Genomic DNA, 21,898 nt, shown 5'->3' with positions numbered 1-21,898 from the left:
AATGGAAGAGAAGGCAGTAAGGGGAAGATGGGCAGAATATTTTAGGGAGTTGCTGAATGTGAAGGAGGATAGGGAAGGAAAGATAGCTGCAGTGGGAAATGCGAAGAAAATGAGAGTGATGAGTGAGGAGAATGGAGGAGAAATAAGGAAGGATGAGGTGAAGGCAGTTGTAAAGATGATGAAAGCAGGTAAGGCACCTGGTCTGGATGGATGCCACGCAGAATGTCTGAAAAACGGAGGTTCAGTGATGGTGGACTGGTTGGTGAGGTTATTTAATGTTTGCTGGAGAGAGGGTAGAGTACCGGAGGACTGGAGAAGTGCCTGTATAGTTCCTCTTTACAAGGGAAAAGGGGACAAGTGTGAATGTAGTAGTTTCAGAGGGATTAGCCTGTTAAGTGTAGTAGGGAAGGCTTATGGGAGGATCTTGATTGAGAGGATCAGGAGAGGAACAGGAGTAATTGGTGAGGAACAGTGTGGATTTAGGACAGGTAGAGGTTGTGTAGATCAGATCTTTGTGGTAAGACAGATATGTGAGAAAGCTATAGGAAAGGGGAAGGATGTTTTTTGGGCTTTTATGGATCTGGAAAAGGCTTATGATAGGGTAGACAGAAAGGCACTGTGGGAGGTTATGCAGATTTATGGGATAGGAGGAAAGCTTTTGGGAGCTGTCAAGAGTTTTTATGAGAGTAGTAGAGCTTGTGTCAGGATTAGAAATGGAGAGAGTGAGTGGTTTGAAGTAAAGGTGGGACTTCGTCAAGGATGCGTTATGTCGCCCTGGCTGTTCAACTTATACATGGATGGGGTAATGCGAGAGGTGAATGCTAGGGTAGTGGGTCAGGGATTGGAGATGGTTAAAGAAAATGGAGAAAAGTGGGAGGTGAGCCAGCTGTTGTTTGCGGACGACACTGCGCTTGTGGCAGGGTCGGAGGAGGGATTGAGGAAGCTGGTGGCAGAGTTTGGGAGAGTATGTGATAGAAGAAAGCTAAAGATAAATGTGGGTAAAAGTAAGGTGATGAGATGTACAAGGGGTGAAAGTGGCAGTAGACTGGAAGTGAACATTAAGGGAGAGCGACTGGAGGAAGTGGATAGTTTTAGATACTTGGGTGCAAGTGTAGCAGGAAAAGGTGGAGTGAAGGTGGAGGTAGAATGTAGATTGAGAGAAGCGAGTAAATGCCTTGGTGGATTAAAGAGTGTAATGAGGAATAGACATTTAGGAATGGATGCGAAGAGGAGACTGTATGAAGGAGTGATTGTGCCAACAGCACTGTATGGGGCAGAAACATGGAACATAAGAGAAGAAGAGAGAAGGAGTTTGAATGTGTTTGAGATGAGGTGTCTGAGAAGTATGGTGGGGGTTACTAGGCTGGATAGAGTGAGAAATGAGGAGGTGAGGAGGAGAACAGGGGTGGAAAGGGAGTTGGGAGATAGGGTTGATGAAAGAGTATTAGGATGGTTTGGACACATGGAAAGAATGAGTGAAGAAAGACTAGTAAAAGAGGTATGGAAGGCAGATGTGGAGGGAGTGAACATGAGGGGACGTCCTAGGATGAGGTGGATGGATGGGGTGAAGGGGGCTTTGGGGAAGAGGGGAATGTCTGTTGAGGAAGGAAGGGAGAGGACGGAAGACAGAGGTGAGTGGAGAATGGTTGTATATGGATGATGTTGTGATTGCATGAGGAGGAATGGGCGGGGGGGTGGGGGTAGTATGTGTGAGTAAATTTTGACGCAGCCCGAAGGGATTTCTCCCCGTCCTCTCCTTAATTGCAAGGGGGGACGGAGAGGGGGGGTCACCGATTAAATGAAGCGGCCTTGCTGTGTATGTGCTGTGTCTTGCGACACTGCTTCTGACCCAGGGCGGTGGGCAAGGTGCGGGGATGGCTCGTCATCCAGGAGGTGCTCAGATGAGAGGGAGGGTGGGAGGGGTGTGGAGTGTATTTAGGGATGAAATGGGTGGGAGTGTTTTTATGCCTTTCCCTTTTTGGCTACCTCCCTTGAAAGGGGGAAAAAGCCTTGGTATATGTATGTATGTAACATATCTTGTACATACACTTACCAAAGGCTTTTTCTCCCTTACAAGGGAGATAGCCAAAATCCACTCCCACCCATTCCATCCCCACATACTCCACTCCCATTCAACCCCCTCCATCCCTCTTATCTTGGCTCCTCCTGGATGACAGGTCATCCTTGCATCTTGCCTACTGCTCTGGGTCAGAAGCAGTGTCACAAGACACAGCAAGGCCACTTCATTAAATCGGAGACCCCACCTCTCCATCCCCTCATGCAGAAAAAGAGAAGACAGGGAGAAATCCCTTCAGGCTGCATCAAATTATTTTTTCACACATACTCCAGCACCCCCATCCCCCACCAACTCCCTTTCATGCATTACAGCATCATCCATACACAACCATTCTCCATTCACCCCAATCTTCTGTCCTCTCCCATCTTCCTCAACACACATTCCCCTCTTTCCCAATGTCCCTTTTACCCCATCCATCCATCCATCTCATCCTTGGGTACCCCCTCATGTTCACTCCTATCTCTGCTTTCTACATTGCTTTTACTAATCTTTCTTCATTCATTCTTTCCATGTGTCCATACCATCACAATACTCTCTCATCAACCCCATCTCCCAACTCCCTTTCCACCCCTGTTCTCCTCCTCACCTCCTTGCTTCTCACTCTATACAGCCTAGAAACCCCCTGTAATTCTTCTCAGGCACTTCATCTCAAATACATTCAAACTCCTCTCTTCCTCTTATGTTCCATGTTTTTGCCTCATACAGTGCTGTCAGCACAATCACTCCTTCATGTAATCTCCTATTAGCATCCATTCCCAAGTGTCTATTTCTCATAACACTTCTTAATCCCCCAAGGCATTTACTTGTTTCTCTCAATCTACATTCTACCTCCACTCCTTCCACTCCTCCCCTCCCCACCACATTCACACCAAAGTATCTAAAACTATCTACTTCCTCCAATCTCTCTCCCTTAATACTCACTTCCAGTCTACTGCCACTTTCTCCCCTTGTACATCTCATCACCTTAATTTGATCCACATTTATCTTTAACATCCTCCTTTCATACACCTTCACAAACTCTGTCACTAACTTTCTCAAACCTTCCTCTGATCCTGCCACAAACGCAGTGTTGTCAGCAAACAACAACTGGCTTGTCTCCAACTTTTCTCAATTTCCTTTAACCATCTCCAATCCCTGCCCCTTTACCCTTGCATATACCTTTCACACCACCCCATTCCATGTATAAATTGAACAGCCAGGGCAATATAACACATCCCCAGCAAAGTCCCACCTTTACTTCACACCACTCACTCTCTCCATTTCTAATCCTAACACAAGCTCTAATACATACATAATACATATACCAAAAGCTTTCCCCCCCCCTTACACGAGAGGTAGCCAAAAAGAAAAAGGCATAGAAACCACTCCCACCCATTCCATCCCCCTACATACTCCACTACCCTCCACCCTCTTCCCTCCCTCACATCTTGGCATCTCCTTGATGATGGGTCATCCCTGCATCCTGTCCACTGCCCTGGGTCAGAAGCAGTGTTGCAGGACACAAGCTCTGATACTCTTGTAAAAACTTCTGCCTTGCTCAACACACCTATCACCCTATCCATCCATCTCATCCTTGGTTGTCCCCTCAAGTTCAGTCCCTCCACCTCTCCCTTCCATGCTTCATTTAGTCTTTCTTTACTCATTCTCTCCATGTGTCCAAACCACCTCAATACTCTTTCATCAGCCCTATCCGCATCTCTTTTTCCACTCCAGCTCTCCTCCTCACTTCCTAGTTTCTCACTTTATCCAATCTTGTAACACCTACCATACTTCTAAGACATTTCATCTTGAACACATTTAAACTCCTCCATAAATTCCATGTCTCTGTCCCCATACAATGCTGTTGTCACAATCACCCCTTCACACAATCTCCTATTAGCATTCACTTCCAAATGCCTATTTCTCATCTATTGTCAGCATGTGGATGACCCAAGAACTGCAGCTGATTTATGCCCACTACTTCATTATATGAACTCCCCTCACCTCCTCATCCACTCCAAAACTTACTGAGCAGAAAACATCCCTACAGACCATAACATTCCTTTTCCCTCACTTCAATCTTTTCCATTCTCTTCCTTGCCTGACACATTCAACAAGTAGTGAAAAAGGTAGGGGGATAAAATGGGTTTTACTAAGTATAAAATGAGTGTGTGCTTTGTCTTGGCCACCCCCTTATAATAGGAAAAGGCCTTTGCTCTCTATATATACATACACAAACATATATATATATTTTTTTCTTTTTCTTTTAGGAATGTCCTCTGTGGGGCTACAAGGAGAAGGATGCCTAGTCCCAATCCCCGTCCCTTTCTTCTCGCCATTACGATCCAAGTGGAATTACTTGGTGGCAGTATTCTTTTCCCCCACCACAGGGAAGCTAGGCAAAAAAGGTAATGAATATTCAGAGAAATTGTACAGGACAGTAACGAGGGGTGGGACAGCATAACGGAGGGACAGTCGTAGTATAAAAGTGTCATCATTTCTCTATGAACAGAGTTTTCCACTGTCACAGCCAAAATGATGTGTGGCTCTGGTCCATAGGGGCGCCCCATATAGACCCTAAAGTATCAACTGCATGCCACTTTGCCACAATAACATGCAGCCAATACACTGCTTCTGACCCAGGGCAGTGGACAAGGTGCAAAGATGAGAGGGGGGGTGGAGGGGTGTGGAGTGTATTCAGGGATGGAATGGGTGGGAATGATTTTATGTCTTTTCCTTTTTGGCTACCTCCCTTGTAAGGGGGGAAAAAGCCTTGGTATATGTATGTACAAACATATATACATGTATGTATGTACAAACATACATATATATATATTGGTGTATTTTGGGAGCAGGTTCTCTTTTAAACATGTTTGATTGAGTACGACAGCATTCTGGAAGTTGTTAATTTTCTTTCGTGTGTTTTCAATTTTTCTAATTATATTCTTCCCTTGGATAGGGTGGGCATAGACCACTTCCTTATAATTCTCCATTTTATTACACAATGTTTTGTCTCTAATAAGACATCTTCTGGTATTTCTGTTTTTAAAGATACAATAAATATCTATGATACTACAAGTTTGAATTACATTAATGGTTGGACATATACAAGATTATATCTAGAAATCAAAGCTTAGAATTACAATTAAGTTTAACATATTAAAATTACATTTTTAATTTAACAAAAAATAACTACTACATTAGTTATTTTTTGTTAAATTTAAAATGTAATTTTTATATGTTAAACTTAATTGTAATTCTAAGCTTTGATTTCTAGATATAATCTTGTATATGTCCAACCATTAATGTAATTCAAACTTGTAGTATCATAAATATTTATTGTATCTTTAAAAACAGAAATACCAGAAGATGTCTTATTAGAGACAAAACGTCGTGTAATAAAATGGAGAATTATAAGGAATTGGTTTATGCCTACCCTATCCAAGGGAAGAATATACAGTGGTACCTCTACTTACGAAATTAATTCGTTCTGGAAATCGTTTCGTAAAGTGAAAATTTCGTAAGTAGAAAAGCTCTTTACCCTATAAATGCCCTAATTGGTTCCAAGCCCCTTAAAAATCGGACATAAATTTTTTATAAATTACAAAAATGCATCAAAACCTGTAACAAATACATGTTAGAATTAAATTACTGCACAATAAACATAAAATTGAGAGTTGTACATAATGTAAAGAATAATTTTTTTTTCTTTCTTTTTTGCATTTAATTTTTCTCGTTTTAACTGCTATCGTTGTCACCTTTTGCCTTCTTCAGTTCAGATTTAATCTCAGCAGTGGTTTTTGCCTGACATTTTGTAAAGAACCGATCCAAGGTCGTTTGCTTTTGTCGGCTTTTAACAATCTTTCGAAAATGTGCAAGGCAAACATCATCATAGTGAGCGATAGCCCGACTAGTGAACACTTTTTCTGGGTGATTCTTTTCAACAAATTCCGAAACTTCATAGAATTTTCCTAAAATGTCTTTTATTCGGGCTGTCGGAATAATGGCTGCCTCCTCTTCGTCTTTACTGAACTCCTCCTGCACTGCCCTGTGTTGCATCGCCTCCAACTCCCTCAGCTCCTCCGTCAAAAGCTCCTCGTGGTGCTCCTGAATCAACTCGTCGATGTCCTCGTCATTCACCTCAAGCCCCATGCACTTTCTCAGCAAAACAATTTCGTCAACTTCACCCTCCAACTCCACCTCGAACCCCTCAAAATCTCGTGGGGCAACAGCATCAGGCCACAGCTTTCTCCAAACCGCATTAAGGGTACGCCTGGTCACCTCCTGCCAAGCCATGACGATTATCTTGAGGCAAACAACAATATCGAAGTGCTGCTTCCAAAACTCACGAAGGGTAAGCTGGGTGTTTTCAGTGATGTCGAAACACCTCTTGAACAAGTGTTTCGTGTAGAGTTTCTTGAAGTTCAAAATGACTTGTTGGTCCATGGGCTGGAGGATAGAGGTGGTGTTAGGTGGGAGGTACAGCACCTTAACCCCTTCCATACGGTGCCGCACACATAGGCGTCATGGACTTAGATCTCGGTGGCAGCAGCCAATGCCAGCCGTACGACGTGTCGTAATAATACTCGCATCATAAAATATAGTCACCGCTTATATCAATCGTTCTCTCTTCACCCGTGAATTTTGATAACCATAGAAAATGCGATTACAAAAGAATTAGAAAGAATGTCATTATGGAGGGGCGACTACAATAAATATAATCAAGACGCCGATATGGCAGCCTCGCGAATACACTCGCTCCCCATGACGCCTACTTGTGCGGCACCGTATGGAAGGGGTTAATAAATAAGAACTCCTCCAGGATATCATCTTCGAGGCCGGGCGGGTGGGCAGGTGCATTATCAAGAATGAGGAGGCACTTGATGGGGAGATTGTTCTCCTCTAGGTACCTCTTAACAGCAGGGCCAAAAACCAAACAGCTGCCCAGGATGTAACACTTCATCCCATACCATACAACACATAATGGAAGACTGCATTATACACAATCATGCACGCAAACAACACAACATACGCTCTATAAAGGATTTGTGGGAAAACCCAGTTTCGGCTATGGCATTCCTTGGGGAGACGGGACTGCTCGGACAGACAGTCTAGGGAACGACAACAACAACAACAACCAAATTGACCCACTCAACAAAAAATTGTCTGGTAACCCAGGCCTTGGCATTGGCCCTCCATAGCACCTGAAGTTTTTCTTTTAATATTTTGTGGGCCTTAAATGCTCTGGGATTTTCGGAGTGGTACACCAGCAGGGGCTTGATTTTACAATCCCCACTGGCATTGGCACAAAGGGCAAGTGTAAGGCGGTCCTTCATGGGCTTGTGGCCTGGCATTTTTTTCTCTTCTACTGTGATGAAGGTACGGCGAGGCATCTTTTTCCAAAAAAGGCCAGTCTCATCACAATTAAAAACTTACTGTGCAACGTAGCCTTCATCGATCACCAATTGTTCAAATTTTCGCACAAATTCTTCGGCCGCTTTCTGGTCGGCGCTAGATGCCTCGCCATGCCGAACAACTGAGTGAATTCCAGTCCTCCTTTTGAACTTCTCGAACCACCCACGCGATGCCTTAAACTCCTGGTGTGGTTCTTGCGCCGAAGTTCCCTCGCCTGCATCCATCTTTACGAGGTCATTAAAGATGGCGGTCACCTTTTCGCAAATTATGGTCTCGGTCACTGTGTCTCCAGTTATCTCTTTCTACTTTATCCCCACGAGTAACAACCTCTCCATCTCATTGTTCACTGCCGACCTCCTCTTCGAAATGACAGAGAGGCCTTTGGAAGGAGTCGTAGCTTTTAGGGCTTCCTTTTGTTTTAATATCGTGCCGATCGTAGATGGATTACGGCCATATTCTTTGGCGAGATCAACCAAACACATCCCTTTTTCATACTTCTCTATTATCTCTTGCTTTGTTTGTATGGACAAAACAACTCTCTTCTTCTTCTCACCACTTTTCTCCATCACTTTCTTGGGGCCAATAGTGAATAAAAGTTAATACACACACGTAAAGTTGCAATAAACACTAACAAAAGCTGACGAAAAACTGTCCGAACACTTCGTGCTTTACTGAATTTTGCTAGTGTGAGACTGAGGCTTCGGTGATCCTCGTGGGCCGATGGGAAAACGAAGAGGATTCTGGGTATACGCACATACACACAGAGGTCCCTCCTAGCCAATGGGATGCCAGGAAGATGCTGGGCAATAGCCAATGGCAGAGCAGCTTGGACGCGCCACTTTCAAACCAAGATACAGGATGCTACAAGTATGTTTACGTTCGGTGGACTCTGGGAGCTGAGAGTAGCAGCGCGTATTTTGAAATTTTCGCCTTTCGTATTCTGAAATTTCTTTCATAACAAGAGGCAATATTTTTCCGAAGAAGTGTTTTGTAACCTGAAAATTTCGTATGGAGAGCCTTTCGTAAGTAGAGGTAACACTGTAATTAGAAAAACAGAAAACACACAAAAGAAAATTAACAACTTCCAGAATGCTGTCGTATTCAATCAAACACACACACATATATATATATACACACACACACACACACACATATATATATATATATATATATGAATATCTGGGGAGCAGATTCTCTTGTATGCATGCATTGTTAAAATCGACAGCATTAGTGAGGTTGTTGATCTTCTTGTGGGTATTCTCCAGTTTTCTAACCAATATTCTGCCATTTGGAGGGTGGGCATAGACCAAGTTGCCAAAATGATTCATTTATTTCAACGTTTCGTCTAACAAAGAGACATCTTCAGGAAATTCTGTAACATAGATAATATTGACGTACAGAAAAAAGAAAACAACATGTAAATCTAAACAATTATACAAATATAGAAATAAATATAAAAAATGCGCAAAATCACACATTCTAACACTATACATGGGCTGATGGGGACCGCTACTTACAAAAGTTAAAAGGTCCAATGAAATGACGAAGAAAGCCTTCGTTCGGTGACATATATATATACGCACCTAGCCGGCTTGGGTGGTGGTGGAGGGCGGATTAGAGGGCGGGGGTGGTATCTCGTTAATACGTGAAGAAGAGGGTTGGGGGGGTTGCGGGGTCGGTTGGGGGGAGGATGGAAGGAGTGGGTGGGAGGAGGTGGAGGGGGGGGTTTTGGAGAGAGGTCGCGTTCGGTAGTAGCTTGGCTGCGCTGCTATACAATGCAATGACTGAGGTCATGTTGCTTTGGATATTAATAATAGGACTACATTCCCTGATAAACCTAGCTTCTAGAAGCTTAAGTTTATGTACATCCCTATTGCTTGCTATAATCTTAGTGTTTGAAACTAGGTATTCACGGGTGGCTGTTAGGTTATGGTATTTCATTAAATGATGTTTTATAGCCCCATTTTGCAAATGCATAGTTATTCTCCTACTGAAACTACATCTAGTAAAACCAGTAGGAGAATAACTATGCATTTGCAAAATGGGGCTATAAAACATCATTTAATGAAATACCATAACCTAACAGCCACCCGTGAATACCTAGTTTCAAACACTAAGATTATAGCAAGCAATAGGGATGTACATAAACTTAAGCTTCTAGAAGCTAGGTTTATCAGGGAATGTAGTCCTATTATTAATATCCAAAGCAACATGACCTCTGTCATTGCATTGTATAGCAGCGCAGCCAAGCTACTACCGAACGCGACCTCTCTCCGAAACCCCCCCTCCACTCCTCCCACCCACTCCTTCCATCCTCCCCCCAACCGACCCCGCAACCCCCCCAACCCTCTTCTTCACGTATTAACGAGATACCACCCCCGCCCTCTAATCCGCCCTCCACCACCACCCAAGCCGGCTAGGTGCGTATATATATATCACCGAACGAAGGCTTTCTTCGTCATTTCATTGGATCTTTTAACTTTTGTAAGTAGCGGTCCCCATCAGCCCATGTATAGTGTTAGAATGTGTGATTTTGCAATTTTTTTATATTTATTTCTATATTTGAATAATTGTTTAGATTTACATGTTGTTTTCTTTTTTCTGTACGTCAATATTATCTGTTACAGAATTTCCTGAAGATGTCTCTTTGTTAGACGAAACGTTGAAATAAATGAATCATTTTGGCAACTTGGTCTATGCCCACCCTCCAAATGGCAGAATATTGGTTAGAAAACTGGAGAATACCCACAAGAAGATCAACAACCTCACTAATGCTGTCGATTTTAACAATGCATGCATATATATATATATATATACACATATATATATTGCATGAACAATATCTTTAATGTATGCTACTGCTGAACCAAATAGTGAATGGAATGCAGGAATGACCATTCGTCCATGAGAGATAAAAAATGGTTGAGAGACGAAAGTGGGACGGGTGGGGGGTAGCCTTAGCTGGTTCCCTCTGTTGTCAGGGGGGCAGGAACCCTTGGTACATAGATAGATGAGTAAGGATAGATGGAGAAAGAGGAAAAGGACAAAAGGTAGGGAGGTGCTTAGAGTGAACTCTTTAAATGTAAAGGAAAAGGAGAAGGCGTACAAGAAGCTGAGAGAGGCATGGGAGGGCGTGAAGGATAGAGTAGAGCTAGGAGTGGAGGAGGAATGGGGATGGTTCAAGGAGGGGAATCACAAAGTGTGCAAAGATGGTGTGTGGAACAAGAAGGATGGGAGGAAATAGAAGGAAGGGTAGTGAATGGTGGGATGAGGAAACAAAGAAGGTTGTAGAAGAGAAGAAGCGAGCTTTCACAGATTGGTTACAAAATAGGACAAGGGAGTCATACGAGAGGTACAAAGAAAAGAAAAGAGAAGTACAGCACAAGGTAAAGGAGGCAAAGAGGAGAGCAGATGTGAAATGGGGTAAGAGTATGACAGAAAATTTTGAAAGTAATAAAAAGATGTTTTGGAAAGAAATTAAAAGAGGAAGAGGAGGCGAATCAAGTAGAGAAGAAAAGGTAAAAGGTGCTGATGGAGAGATGATAATGGAAGAGAAGGCAGTAAGGGAAAGACAGAGTATTTTAGGGAGTTGCTAAATGTGAAGGAGGATAGGGAGGGAAAGGTAGCTGCTGCAGTGAGAAGTGCTAAGAAAATGAGAGTGATGAGTGAGGAAAATGGAGGAAAAATAGGGAAAGGTGAAATGAAAGCAGCTGTTAAGATGATGAGAACAGGTAAGGCACCTGGGTTGGATGGATGCCATGCAGAATGTCTGAAGAACGGAGGTACAGTTATGGTGGACTGGCTGGTGAGGTTATTTAATGTTTGTTTAAGAGAGGGTAGAGTGCCAGAGGACTGGAGGAGTGCCTGTATAGTTCCGCTTTACAAGGGAAAGTGGGACAAGTGTGAATGTAGTAGTTTCAGAGGGATCAGCTTGTTCAGTGTAGCTGGGAAGGCTTATGGGAGGGTCTTGATTGAAAGGATTAGGAGAGGAACAGAAGGAGTAATTGGTGAGGAACAGTGTGGTTTTAGGACAGGTAGGGGTTGTGTAGATCAGATTTTTGTGGTAAGACATATGTGAGAAAGCTATAGGAAAAGGTAAGGATGTTTTTTTGGCTTTTATGGATCTGGAAAAGGCTTATGACAGGGTAGACAGGAGGCCACTGTGGGAGGTACTGCAGATATATGGGATAGGAGGAAAGCTTCTAGGAGCTGTCAAGAGTTTTTACAAGAGTAGTAGAGCATGCGTCAGGATTAGAAATGGAGAGTGAGTGGTTCGAGGTAAAGGTGGGACTTCGTCAGGGATGTGTTATGTCGCCCTGGCTTTTCAACTTATACATGGATGGGGTGGTGCAAGAGATAAATGCAAGGGTGGTGGGCCAGGGATTGGAGATGTTTAAAGAAAATGGAGAAAAGTGGGAGGTGAGCCAGCTGTTGCTTGCAGACGACACTTTGCTTGAAGCAGGATCAGAGGAGGGATTGAGGAATTTTGGTGACAGTTTGGGAGTGTGTGTGAAAGGAGAAAGTTGAAGATGAATGTGGGTAAAAGTAAGGTGATGAGATGTACAAGGGGTGAAAGTGGCAGCAGACTGGAAGTAAGCATTAAGGGAGAGCAAATGGAGGAAGTGGATATTTTTAGATACTTGGGTGCGAATATGGCAGGAAAGGGTGAAGTGGAGGTGGAGGTAGAATGTAGGTTGAGAGAAGCATGTAAATGCCTTGGTTGATTAAAAAGTGTAATGAGGAATAGACATTTGGGAATTGATGCTAATAGGAGATTGTATGAAGGAGTGATTGTGCCAACAGCACTGTATGGGGCAGAAACATGGAACATAAGAGAGGAAGAGAGAAGGAGTTTGAATGTGTTTGAGGTGAGGTGTCTGAGAAGTATGATAGGGGTTACTTGGCTAGAGAATGTGAGAAATGAGGAGGTGAGGAGGAGAACAGGGGTGGTAAGGGAGTTGGGAGATAGGGTGGATGAAAGAGTATTGGGATGGTTTGGACACATGGAAAGAATGAGTGAAGAAAGAATAGTAAAGGAGGTATAGAAGGCAGATGTGGAGGGAGTGAACATGAGGGGGTGACCTAGGATGAGATGGATGGATGGGGTGAAAGGGGCTTTGGGGAAGAGGGTAATGTCTGTTGTAGAAGGACGGGAGAGGACAGAAGACTGGGCTGAATGGAGAATGGTTGTATATGGATGATGTTATGCATGAGGTGGAATGGGTGGGGGATGGGGGGGTGAGGTAGTATGTGTGAGCAAAATTTGACGCAGCCCAAAGGGATTTCTCCCCGTCTTCTCCTTTTCTGCATGAGGGGATGGAGAGGGGGGGTCGCTGATTTAATGAAGCGGCCTTGCTGTGGATGTGCTGTGTCTTGCGGCACTGCCTCTGACCCAGGGCAGTGGACAAGATGCAGGGATGACCCATCATCCAGGAGGTGCCAAGATATGAGGGGGGGTAGAGGGTGGAGGGGAGTGGAGTGTATTTAGGGATGGAATAGCTGGGAATGGTCTTTATGCCTTTTTCTTTTTGGCTACCTCCCTTGTAAGGGGAAAAAAAGCCTTTGGTACATGTATGTAAATAATACATAAACAAACAAATAATAACAAATAAATAATCAAATAATATAAAATAAAGGTGTCAATGCTGGAACTACATAAAACATACCACCAGCAAGTTGAATATATTCAAAAGAATTTTGTGTCCTACCTTGTATGAGTCTTTAAGTTGTCTTTACGCCCAAAGGCAGCAGAGCACCATGGGCAGGGGAAGCGGCGAGGATTGAGATGCTGCTTCATGTGACGACGGAAGTTGGCAATGTGCTTGATTGTTGCACCACACAGCTGGCATGTCATGCTCTGAAATGCAAATAAAAAATTGTAGTATCTCATGGAGTTCAAAACTTTAATACACAAAACACTCTGTGACTATACTGCCAAGATTATTACTTAGCTGTTCCTTTACTAAATAATGTAACAGCAATTCCCCACATATATTCATACATATACTAAAGGCTTTTTCCCCCTTACACAGGAGGTTGCCAAAAAACAAAGGCACAGAAACCACTCCCACCCATTTCATCCCCTACATACTCCACTCCACTCCCCTCTCTCTTATCTTGGTACCTCCTGCATCTTGTCCACTGCCTTGGGTCAGAGGCAGTGTTGCAAGACAGCACATCCACAGCAAGGCTGCTTCATTAAATTGGTTACCCCCCCCTCCCTCTCCATCCCCTCATGCAGAAAAGGAGAAGACAGGGAGAAATCCCTTTGGGCTATGTCAGTTTATTTCTCATACATACTCCCTCACCCCCTATCCCCCCCCCCCCACTCCTCATGCACCACAGCATCATCAATACACAACCATTCTCAACTCACCCCCATCTTCTGTCCTCTCCCATCCTTCCTCAATGGACATTCCCCTCTCTCCCAACTCCCCCTTCACCCCATCCATCCATCCCATCCCAGGTTGCCCCCTCATGTTCACTCCCTCCACCTCCGCCTTCCACACCTCTCCCATCAATCTTTCCCCATTCTCTCCCTCCATGCTGGATGACCAAAACCCCCCAATACTCCCTAATATGTTCAAAAACAAATATACACTCAATCACACAATAAGCACTCCATAATAGCATGCCAAAGTCTTCACCGAACTTTTCCAAAAATCAACACAAAAGAAATCTCATCCTGCACTAACATACCTACATTCAGGTTACTACCTTACATTAAAATAGTGCATAAATATATACATATATCAAAAAGCCCTTTCCCTATCATAGGGACAGTAGCCAAGTTAAAGCATAAACCCATCCTACATAAACGACTTAGACAATGGGATAAATAGTGATGTTAGTAAGTTTGCGGACGACACTAAAATAGGACGCCTAATTAGGTCAGGAGACAACGCAGAGATTCTGCAGGATGATCTTAATAAATTGTTAACATGGTCGGTGAAATGGCAAATGAACTTCAATATCTCTAAGTGTAGCGTGTTAAATGTAGGGCTACACAACCCCAAAAATAGATACAATTTAGATAAGTTTTTAGAAAAATCTGAGTGCGAGAGGGACTTGGGTGTTCTGGTGAGTCCGGACCTCAAAACTAGGAAGCAGTGCATTAGCGCCAGAAATAAAGCTAACAGAGCATTAGGCTTCATTGCTAGGACGGTAACGAATAGAAGTGCAGAGGTAATTATTAAACTCTATCTAGCGATAGTTAGACCCATCCTTGACTATGCGGTACAGTTTTGGTCTCCGTCCTACAAAATGGACATCAATTCACTAGAATCAGTACAGAGAAGAATGACCAAAATGATACATGGACTCGGAAATTTGCCTTACGAAGAGAGGCTTAGGCACCTAAACTTACACTCTCTGGAAAGATGTAGAGTGCGGGGTGATCTAATAGAAGTGTTCAAGTGGATCAAAGGCTATAACAAGGGTGAAGCAAACAAGGTCATCATAATAAAACAACAGGGCAGGACTCGCAGTAATGGGTATAAACTGGACAAATTTAGATTTAAGAAGGAAATAGGCAAGAATTGGTTTACTAATAGGGTGGTCGATGAATGGAATAAACTTAGCAACCATGTAGTAAGCGCTGAAACTATCAGTTGTTTTAAAAAACGATTAGACAACTTTATGGATGGGGATGACAGGTGGTGATGGATACGGAGCTGCCTAGTGTAGGCCTTATGGTCTCTTGCAGTCTCTTTTATTCTTATGTTCATTGCAAACCCATTTGTTGTTCTATCTTAGCTCTTTGTGGAAGAAGGACCATCTCTGTCCTTGACTCACTACTTAGGTCAGAGGCAATACAGCAAGACAGAACCTCCATAGCAGTGCCCAACAGCCTAAGCTGAAATACTCCAATGTTGTTGTTGTTGTTGTTGTTGTTGTCGTTCCCTAGACTGTCTGTCCGAGCAGTCCCGTCTCCCCAAGGAAGGCCACAGCCGAAACTGGGTTTTCCCACAAATCCTTTATAGAGTGTATGTTGTGTTGTTCGCGTGCATGATTGTGTATAATGCAGTCTTCCATTATGTGTTGTATGGTATGGGGTGAAGTGTTACATCCTGGGCAGCTGTTCACAACACGGTCGTCCAGCCTCTTCTGGTAGCTTAGAAGTGCTGGGTGGTGACCGCATCGCAGTCTGGCCAAGTGGACTCTGTCCTTACGTGGGAGAGAGGATTCAGAAGGGTGGATATCAGGGGGTCTGGCATGCAGCAGTGTGTTGTCTTTCAGTGTGTTAATGGAGCGGTGAGTGATATGATTATGAATATGTTTCCGGAGGCTGGTATTCGGTGGTTGTGGAGGAAGAGAAGAGAGAATCTGTGTGAAATAAAGGTCTTTGGGTGTAGTTTTAATGTTTCTTGGTGTGTGTGGGTGTTCTGCTATGTAGTGTAGCGGGTGTGATGTGTTTGTGGTGGCTGCAGCAAGTGTTTGTGTGCCTCTCATGTCGAGGTGGTCTTTGACTTTGAGGACTTTTGTTTCATGGTGTAAATGGTCTGTAGGTGATGTATTTGTGCAGCCTGTAATTGTTTTTAGGGCTTTGTTTTGTATGATTTGAAGGGTGTTGTGGTGTGTCTCACTGAGATTAGGAGCCCATGCAGGACTCGCATAATTCATCACTGAGCGTATGCATTGTTTGTATATTGTTATATTAGTTTCTTTGTTTTGTCCAAATGTTGTTCCAGTGATTGACTTAAGTGCGTTAAGTCTAGGTGTGCATTTGTTTTTTATGGTTGTGAGGTGTTGTTTGAAAGACATGGATGTATCGTATGTTACACCAAGAATTTTCGGTGTGTTTGTGTGTGGTATTAGAGTGTTGTTGATGTAGAGATGAGGTATGTATTTGTGTTCTTTTGTCCAGTTGGTGAGAAGTGTTGCTGTAGATTTGGTTGGAGCTATTTTGAGTCTGTTTGTGATGAACCATGTGTTGAGTGTGTCAAGGTAAGGCTGGATTATTTCTGCAGCTTTGTCTGTGTTACGATGTGTGCATGTGATTGTTATGTCGTCTGCGTAGGAAGAGATTTGTATTTCTGAGGTGTCTGGCGTGGGTAAGTCATGCATGTATAGATTAAATAATGTGGGGGATAGAACCGAGCCCTGTGGTACTCCGTTCTTAATGTTTCTGATGTGCGATGATTGGCCATTATATGACACATGAGCATTCCTGCCTGCCAGATAATTGGCCAGCCATCTTTTGGTGTTATTGTGCATGTCTGTGTTATATATTTTATTTGTTAGGTTGTGGCGGGGGATAGCATCAAAAGCTTTACTAATGTCCAATGTTATAAGAAGTGTTCTGTGGTGGGGCCTATCTGAATTGATGCCATCTAAAATTCTTTGTGTGAGGTTTGTCAGAAGAGTGTTTGTGGAGTGTAGTGGCCTAAAACCGTGTTGTGAGTCAGCGAGGGGAATATATGGTGTGACAAGGTCCTGGAGCTGCAACGTCTACGTCGTGGGACCACCCCCCAACCCCAAGAGTTGGGGGCCAAACAGCAGCATCTACCCCTGGCCATCAGCTCTACGCAGATGGCACCGATCCCCAAGGAGGAGCTACGCCTACCTGGGGGAGTACCACAATCCTTTTTTTTCCAACACACAATGTTACGTTTTTTCTGCACTGAGGGGTCATTTTCCAGCGATCACCCCTCTTCTTCTACTTTTAGCCGGAGATGTAGAGAGCAATCCTGGGCCCACCACAAAATACACATGCCCAACATGCTCTAAACCCATTACTTCGAGCAGACAGACAAAGGGCTCAGTTCAGTGCAATATGTGCAAAAACTGGGCCCACCTCACTTGTACAACACTTGCTGACACAAACCAATACACAAACACTTGGACATGTTCTACCTGCCCTCCAGTAACCCCAATCCCACCTCCCCAACCACAGCCAACACCCTTACCCACTCACAATTTCCCTTTGCCCTTACCCCCGATTAGTACTCCCCTTCCTTTGTCCCCGATCTCTCCTTTCCCCCCCTCTGACCCAGATCCTACACCTTCCCCACTACCACCCCAACCTCAACCCCAAACGGCAACATACAACACATACAAAACACACAACATCAACATATTACAACACAACATTGACGGTATAAACACTAAAAAACATGAACTTGAACACTTTCTTAAACAACACAACATACACATTGCAATTCTACAAGAAACAAAATTAAGACACTCACACAAAACACCATCATTTCATAATTACACCACCATCAGACAAGACCGGACTGACGGCAATGGCGGTGGACTCATCACCCTGATCCACCATTCCATCTGTTTTGTGGACACAAGTGCCACAACCAAAATTCTCCTCCCTACCACAGATAACACAACAGAAACCCAATCCATTCGTATCCGCACAGGCAACAATTCAACACTAACAATAGTTAACATGTACATTCCCCCCCAATCATCCCCCACAGTTCCAAACACCTTCAGACCTCAACTCAGCCAACTAACCTCAATCCCTAACCTGATCATGGGTGGTGACTTCAACGCCAAGTCGTCTGCCTGGTTTGTCGACAACCCTGACACAGACAGAGGGCTTGATATACAGACTCAATTCGACTCATTGACTATCATGAACAACACGCATAATCATACACATATCCCATACCAAGCCCTCTACACTCCCTCCTCTCCTGATATCACCTTTTGCTCCCCCTGCCTAACCCCAACAACATCATGGAGAGTGGTCGGAGCCCTTGGTTCTGACCACCTTCCAATCATCATCACCACCAAAACAAGATGCACCCCAGCTGGCCACAGACACACTTACACCAATTACAAGAGAGCTAACTGGGAAGCCTTTAATGAAGAGACAGAACAACATTTTGAAACACTTAACAGTACACCAATCACAAACATAAACAATGCTGTGCACGCTTTTAATACAATCATACAAAACGCAGACAAGAGATACATCCCTAGAGGCAACAGAAAATCACACAACCCCAACTTCACACCAGAAATCCAAGGCCTCATCAGACAACGTGACACACTTAAACACGATACCCCCACACCTATCCCTCAAAACATAGCAGACCAAATACAAACACTAAACACTGTGATTGCCAATAAAATACATGAACAAAAAACACAAAATTGGCAAAACTTTATCAATACACTTGATCACAAAACAAACACCAGCAAATTGTACAAAACACTCAACAGCATCACACTATCCAACACTAACACTACACGCTCTCACGCAGCAATAATCACAACAACAGATAACCTACCCTCAAACAGACAACAAGCAAACGCACTCATACGTCATTTTGCACAGACAAGCCATCTTACATCTCACCCTGACGACCGACGCACCATTCGACGTAAGAAAGACTTTCCCACAGACTCAGACTATACACCCTTCATAGACAGTCAGACAAAACTCATATTGCATAGTCTCAAGCACTCATCTGCCTGTGGCCCTGATAACATAAGCAACATACACCTAAAACACATTGGACCACAAGGTATACACGCACTCACAAACATTGCAAACTACAGCTATTCACACAACACAATACCCGACATCTGGAAGCATGGTAAAATAATCACCATTCCAAAACCGAACAAAGACCCAACAATCCCAACATCGCACCGCCCAATCACACTTCTCTGCACCCCCTCTAAAGTCATTGAACGCCTAATACTCCAATGTTTCATTACATGGTGACCATCCTGATCTACTCAATAATCTAAATAGCAAACAAGAAATCCTGTTGGGCCACAAAAATTTCTTGTTCATTAATAAGCACTTTCCACTCAAACCTATCTCTTGCCTATCCTTCTCATTTTGACATTCCTCTTACACCCAATGCCCCTTTCACCCTACCCATCCACTTCATTCTAGGTATTCCCAAAAGTTTACAGTCTTCCTTTACCTTCCACACTTTTTTCCTAGTATTTCATCATCTATTCTTTCCAGATACCTAAAACACACCAGTATTCTTTGATTGACCCTATCTCCCTCTCTTTCCAACATCCCTCTCTGCCTCACCTCACAACTCCTACCACTTCTTAAATACTTCATCGCAATCACCCCAGTATGTAGTCTTTTCTTTGTGTTCATCCCCAGACACCAATTTCCCATGACATTTTTCATTCCTCCCAGATATTTACTTGCTTCCCTTACTCTCTAATTCATCTCCATCCCCATTCCTCCATTCTCTGCTACATGTGACCCTGAATACTTAAAAGCTCTCCATTTCCTCCACTCTTTTTCCTTTTTAAGCTATTGCCACTCTCTCCTTTTGTACATCTCATCATTTATGTTCAGCTTTCTCCTTTCACATGCTAACCCAAACTCTGCCACTAACTGTTTTAGTCCCTCTTCTGACTCATCTACAAGTGCAGTGTCACCTGCAAAATACAGGTCAAAGCTCCCAAATTCAGCACCCTTGGGACCAGTGCTGAACCAAGAAACAGAATTCTCAGACTTTTATAAAAGGTTTTTCTGTTTCTTGTCACTTTCACCAGGTGTTTCTTGATGTTTGGGAGCCATAGTAACAATAACAGGGCTATACAGGCACTGTATATATACACAAAGTAATAGTGGACTCCACATCACAATACTATCACAACAAACCACCACAACAACTGGGGGAGGGAAATGATCATGCTGGTGCCAAGTGGCCATATCAACAACTACAATGCCATGTTTTTAGTGTTCTGCTGGGTTTTTAGATATATGTAATTATTGCCAAGTTTTAGGTGTTACCAGGTCTTAGATTGCCGAGCCTGGGATCTCTGACCTGTACTGACTGATTCACCTCCAACATCCTTCAACTCTAACCAGCTCTAAACCTCTGCCCACCCTTGCATTTACCCTATGCATGACATCGTTCATGTGCACAGGAAACAACCATGATGACATTACACAACCCTGTTGCAACCCTACCTTCAACTTAAATTATTCACTATCCATTCCCTATCCTCACAAAACCATTCTTCTCATGTAATAATTTTTTTACCACCCTCAACCGACCCCTCCCTATCACATCCATATGCAATGCATCCCAATGCCCACAAAAGTATCCTTACCCTTTGCCTAAAAACTTGCATACTTGCCTCCCTACAAAAACTTAATCTAAGCATCATCCTCCTTTCTTAAACCCGCACTGCTCTTCCCTGATTACTCCTGTTCCCTCCTCTCATAAGCTTTACCAGCAACACTTAATAGATTGGCCCCTCTAAAGTTATTACATTCTATTCCTTTTTCCTTTGTATGATGGAAATATACATGCACTCCCCCAGTCTTCTGGGGATCTTCCCTCCTTTAAGCACATTAAAAAAAATCACACAGAAGAGAAATGCAACATTTTCAAAGAAATATATAAAGAGGGAACAGAAAAATATGTGCCTAAGTGGAAACAGAAAAGGGAGTACAGCCACTATCCGAATTACGACCTAGATAGGTTCCGACCAACCAGTCGTAAGTCGGATCCTATTCAAAATGGCCAACATGAGGGTTCTATTCTAGGATACATGATATCAATCTGTTGCGTTTTTAAGTAACTTTTTCTATTGAATACTATTAAATACAAGCTGTTTACTGTTTATATATCAATGCTTTTTAGTTTCATTTTAACAATTTTTTCTATTTTTTTTTAATGTTTTAATACTGTACTGTATTTCAGTATATATACGTATGCAGGTACTGTATGTATATACTATACCTGTATATACACACACACGTATTAAATATAACCTTGCTTACCATTTTTACGTTTTTTAAATTGTAGTTTCCTTTTAATAATTTTTTTTTAATTCTTCAATTGTTGTATGTACTCTAAATATATGTGAATTTTTAAGATCTATTTTTCTCATCCATTTCAATCCATTCTAAGTGTGAGATATAGGTACAGCAACGACTGCAACAGCACTGTAGGAGAGAAGCCAAACGCAGAGTATGGGATCCAATGTATTTAACGTTGTGCCCAGCAGGGCTTCTCCCAAAATAACATGGTGGACTTTTTTAAGGCTATCGACCCATAAGGGGGTCATTAAGCCTGGTGTGAAGTTGTTCAGTCTCTACTTTTTTTTTCTTTTTTTTAAACACCAGTTTTATATTAGTTTCTCCCTGCAAGCTTGGGTTATATAAGGAGTCAGATGTTTGTCCACTATGTTATTTCTGAAGAGGCCCTGGTGGGCAAAAAGTTAAATACATTGGATCCCATACTCTGCGTTTGGCTTCTCTCCTACAGTTGTATACAGTATTGTTTTCAGTTGCTTAGTTGTTAATATGATATGGTAAGTTAAAGAAAGAAAATACTTATTATAATGTATTTGTATTAGTAAACTCATAATAGGCATCAGCTAGACGTGGTCATAAGTAAATATCCTTCATCCATAATTTATCAAACTCTTCCACAAATGCCTTAGCTGTAGGCGCATCACTGCTAGCAGCCT

General features: G+C 42.9%; 1 protein-coding gene across 6 annotated transcripts in view; it reads right to left on the bottom strand.

Annotated features, from left to right (window-relative positions):
* Nucleotides 1–21,898, bottom strand: part of LOC143035540 (uncharacterized) — a 64,488-nt gene that overhangs the window by 6,350 nt on the left and 36,240 nt on the right. For all 6 annotated transcript variants that reach the window (XM_076202573.1, XM_076202517.1, XM_076202660.1 and 3 more), the window contains one exon: nt 13,180–13,328. In XM_076202573.1, the coding sequence (XP_076058688.1) occupies nt 13,180–13,328 (149 nt within the window). The remainder of the gene's footprint in view (nt 1–13,179; nt 13,329–21,898) is intronic.

The sequence above is a fragment of the Oratosquilla oratoria genome, chromosome 1 (assembly GCF_046742065.1).
Source record: "Oratosquilla oratoria isolate Oo_2021 chromosome 1, ASM4674206v1, whole genome shotgun sequence".
Classification (NCBI taxonomy): Eukaryota; Metazoa; Arthropoda; class Malacostraca; order Stomatopoda; family Squillidae; genus Oratosquilla; species Oratosquilla oratoria.
Note: the sequence above shows the minus strand (reverse complement) of the source record. Positions and strands in the feature narration are given on the sequence as shown.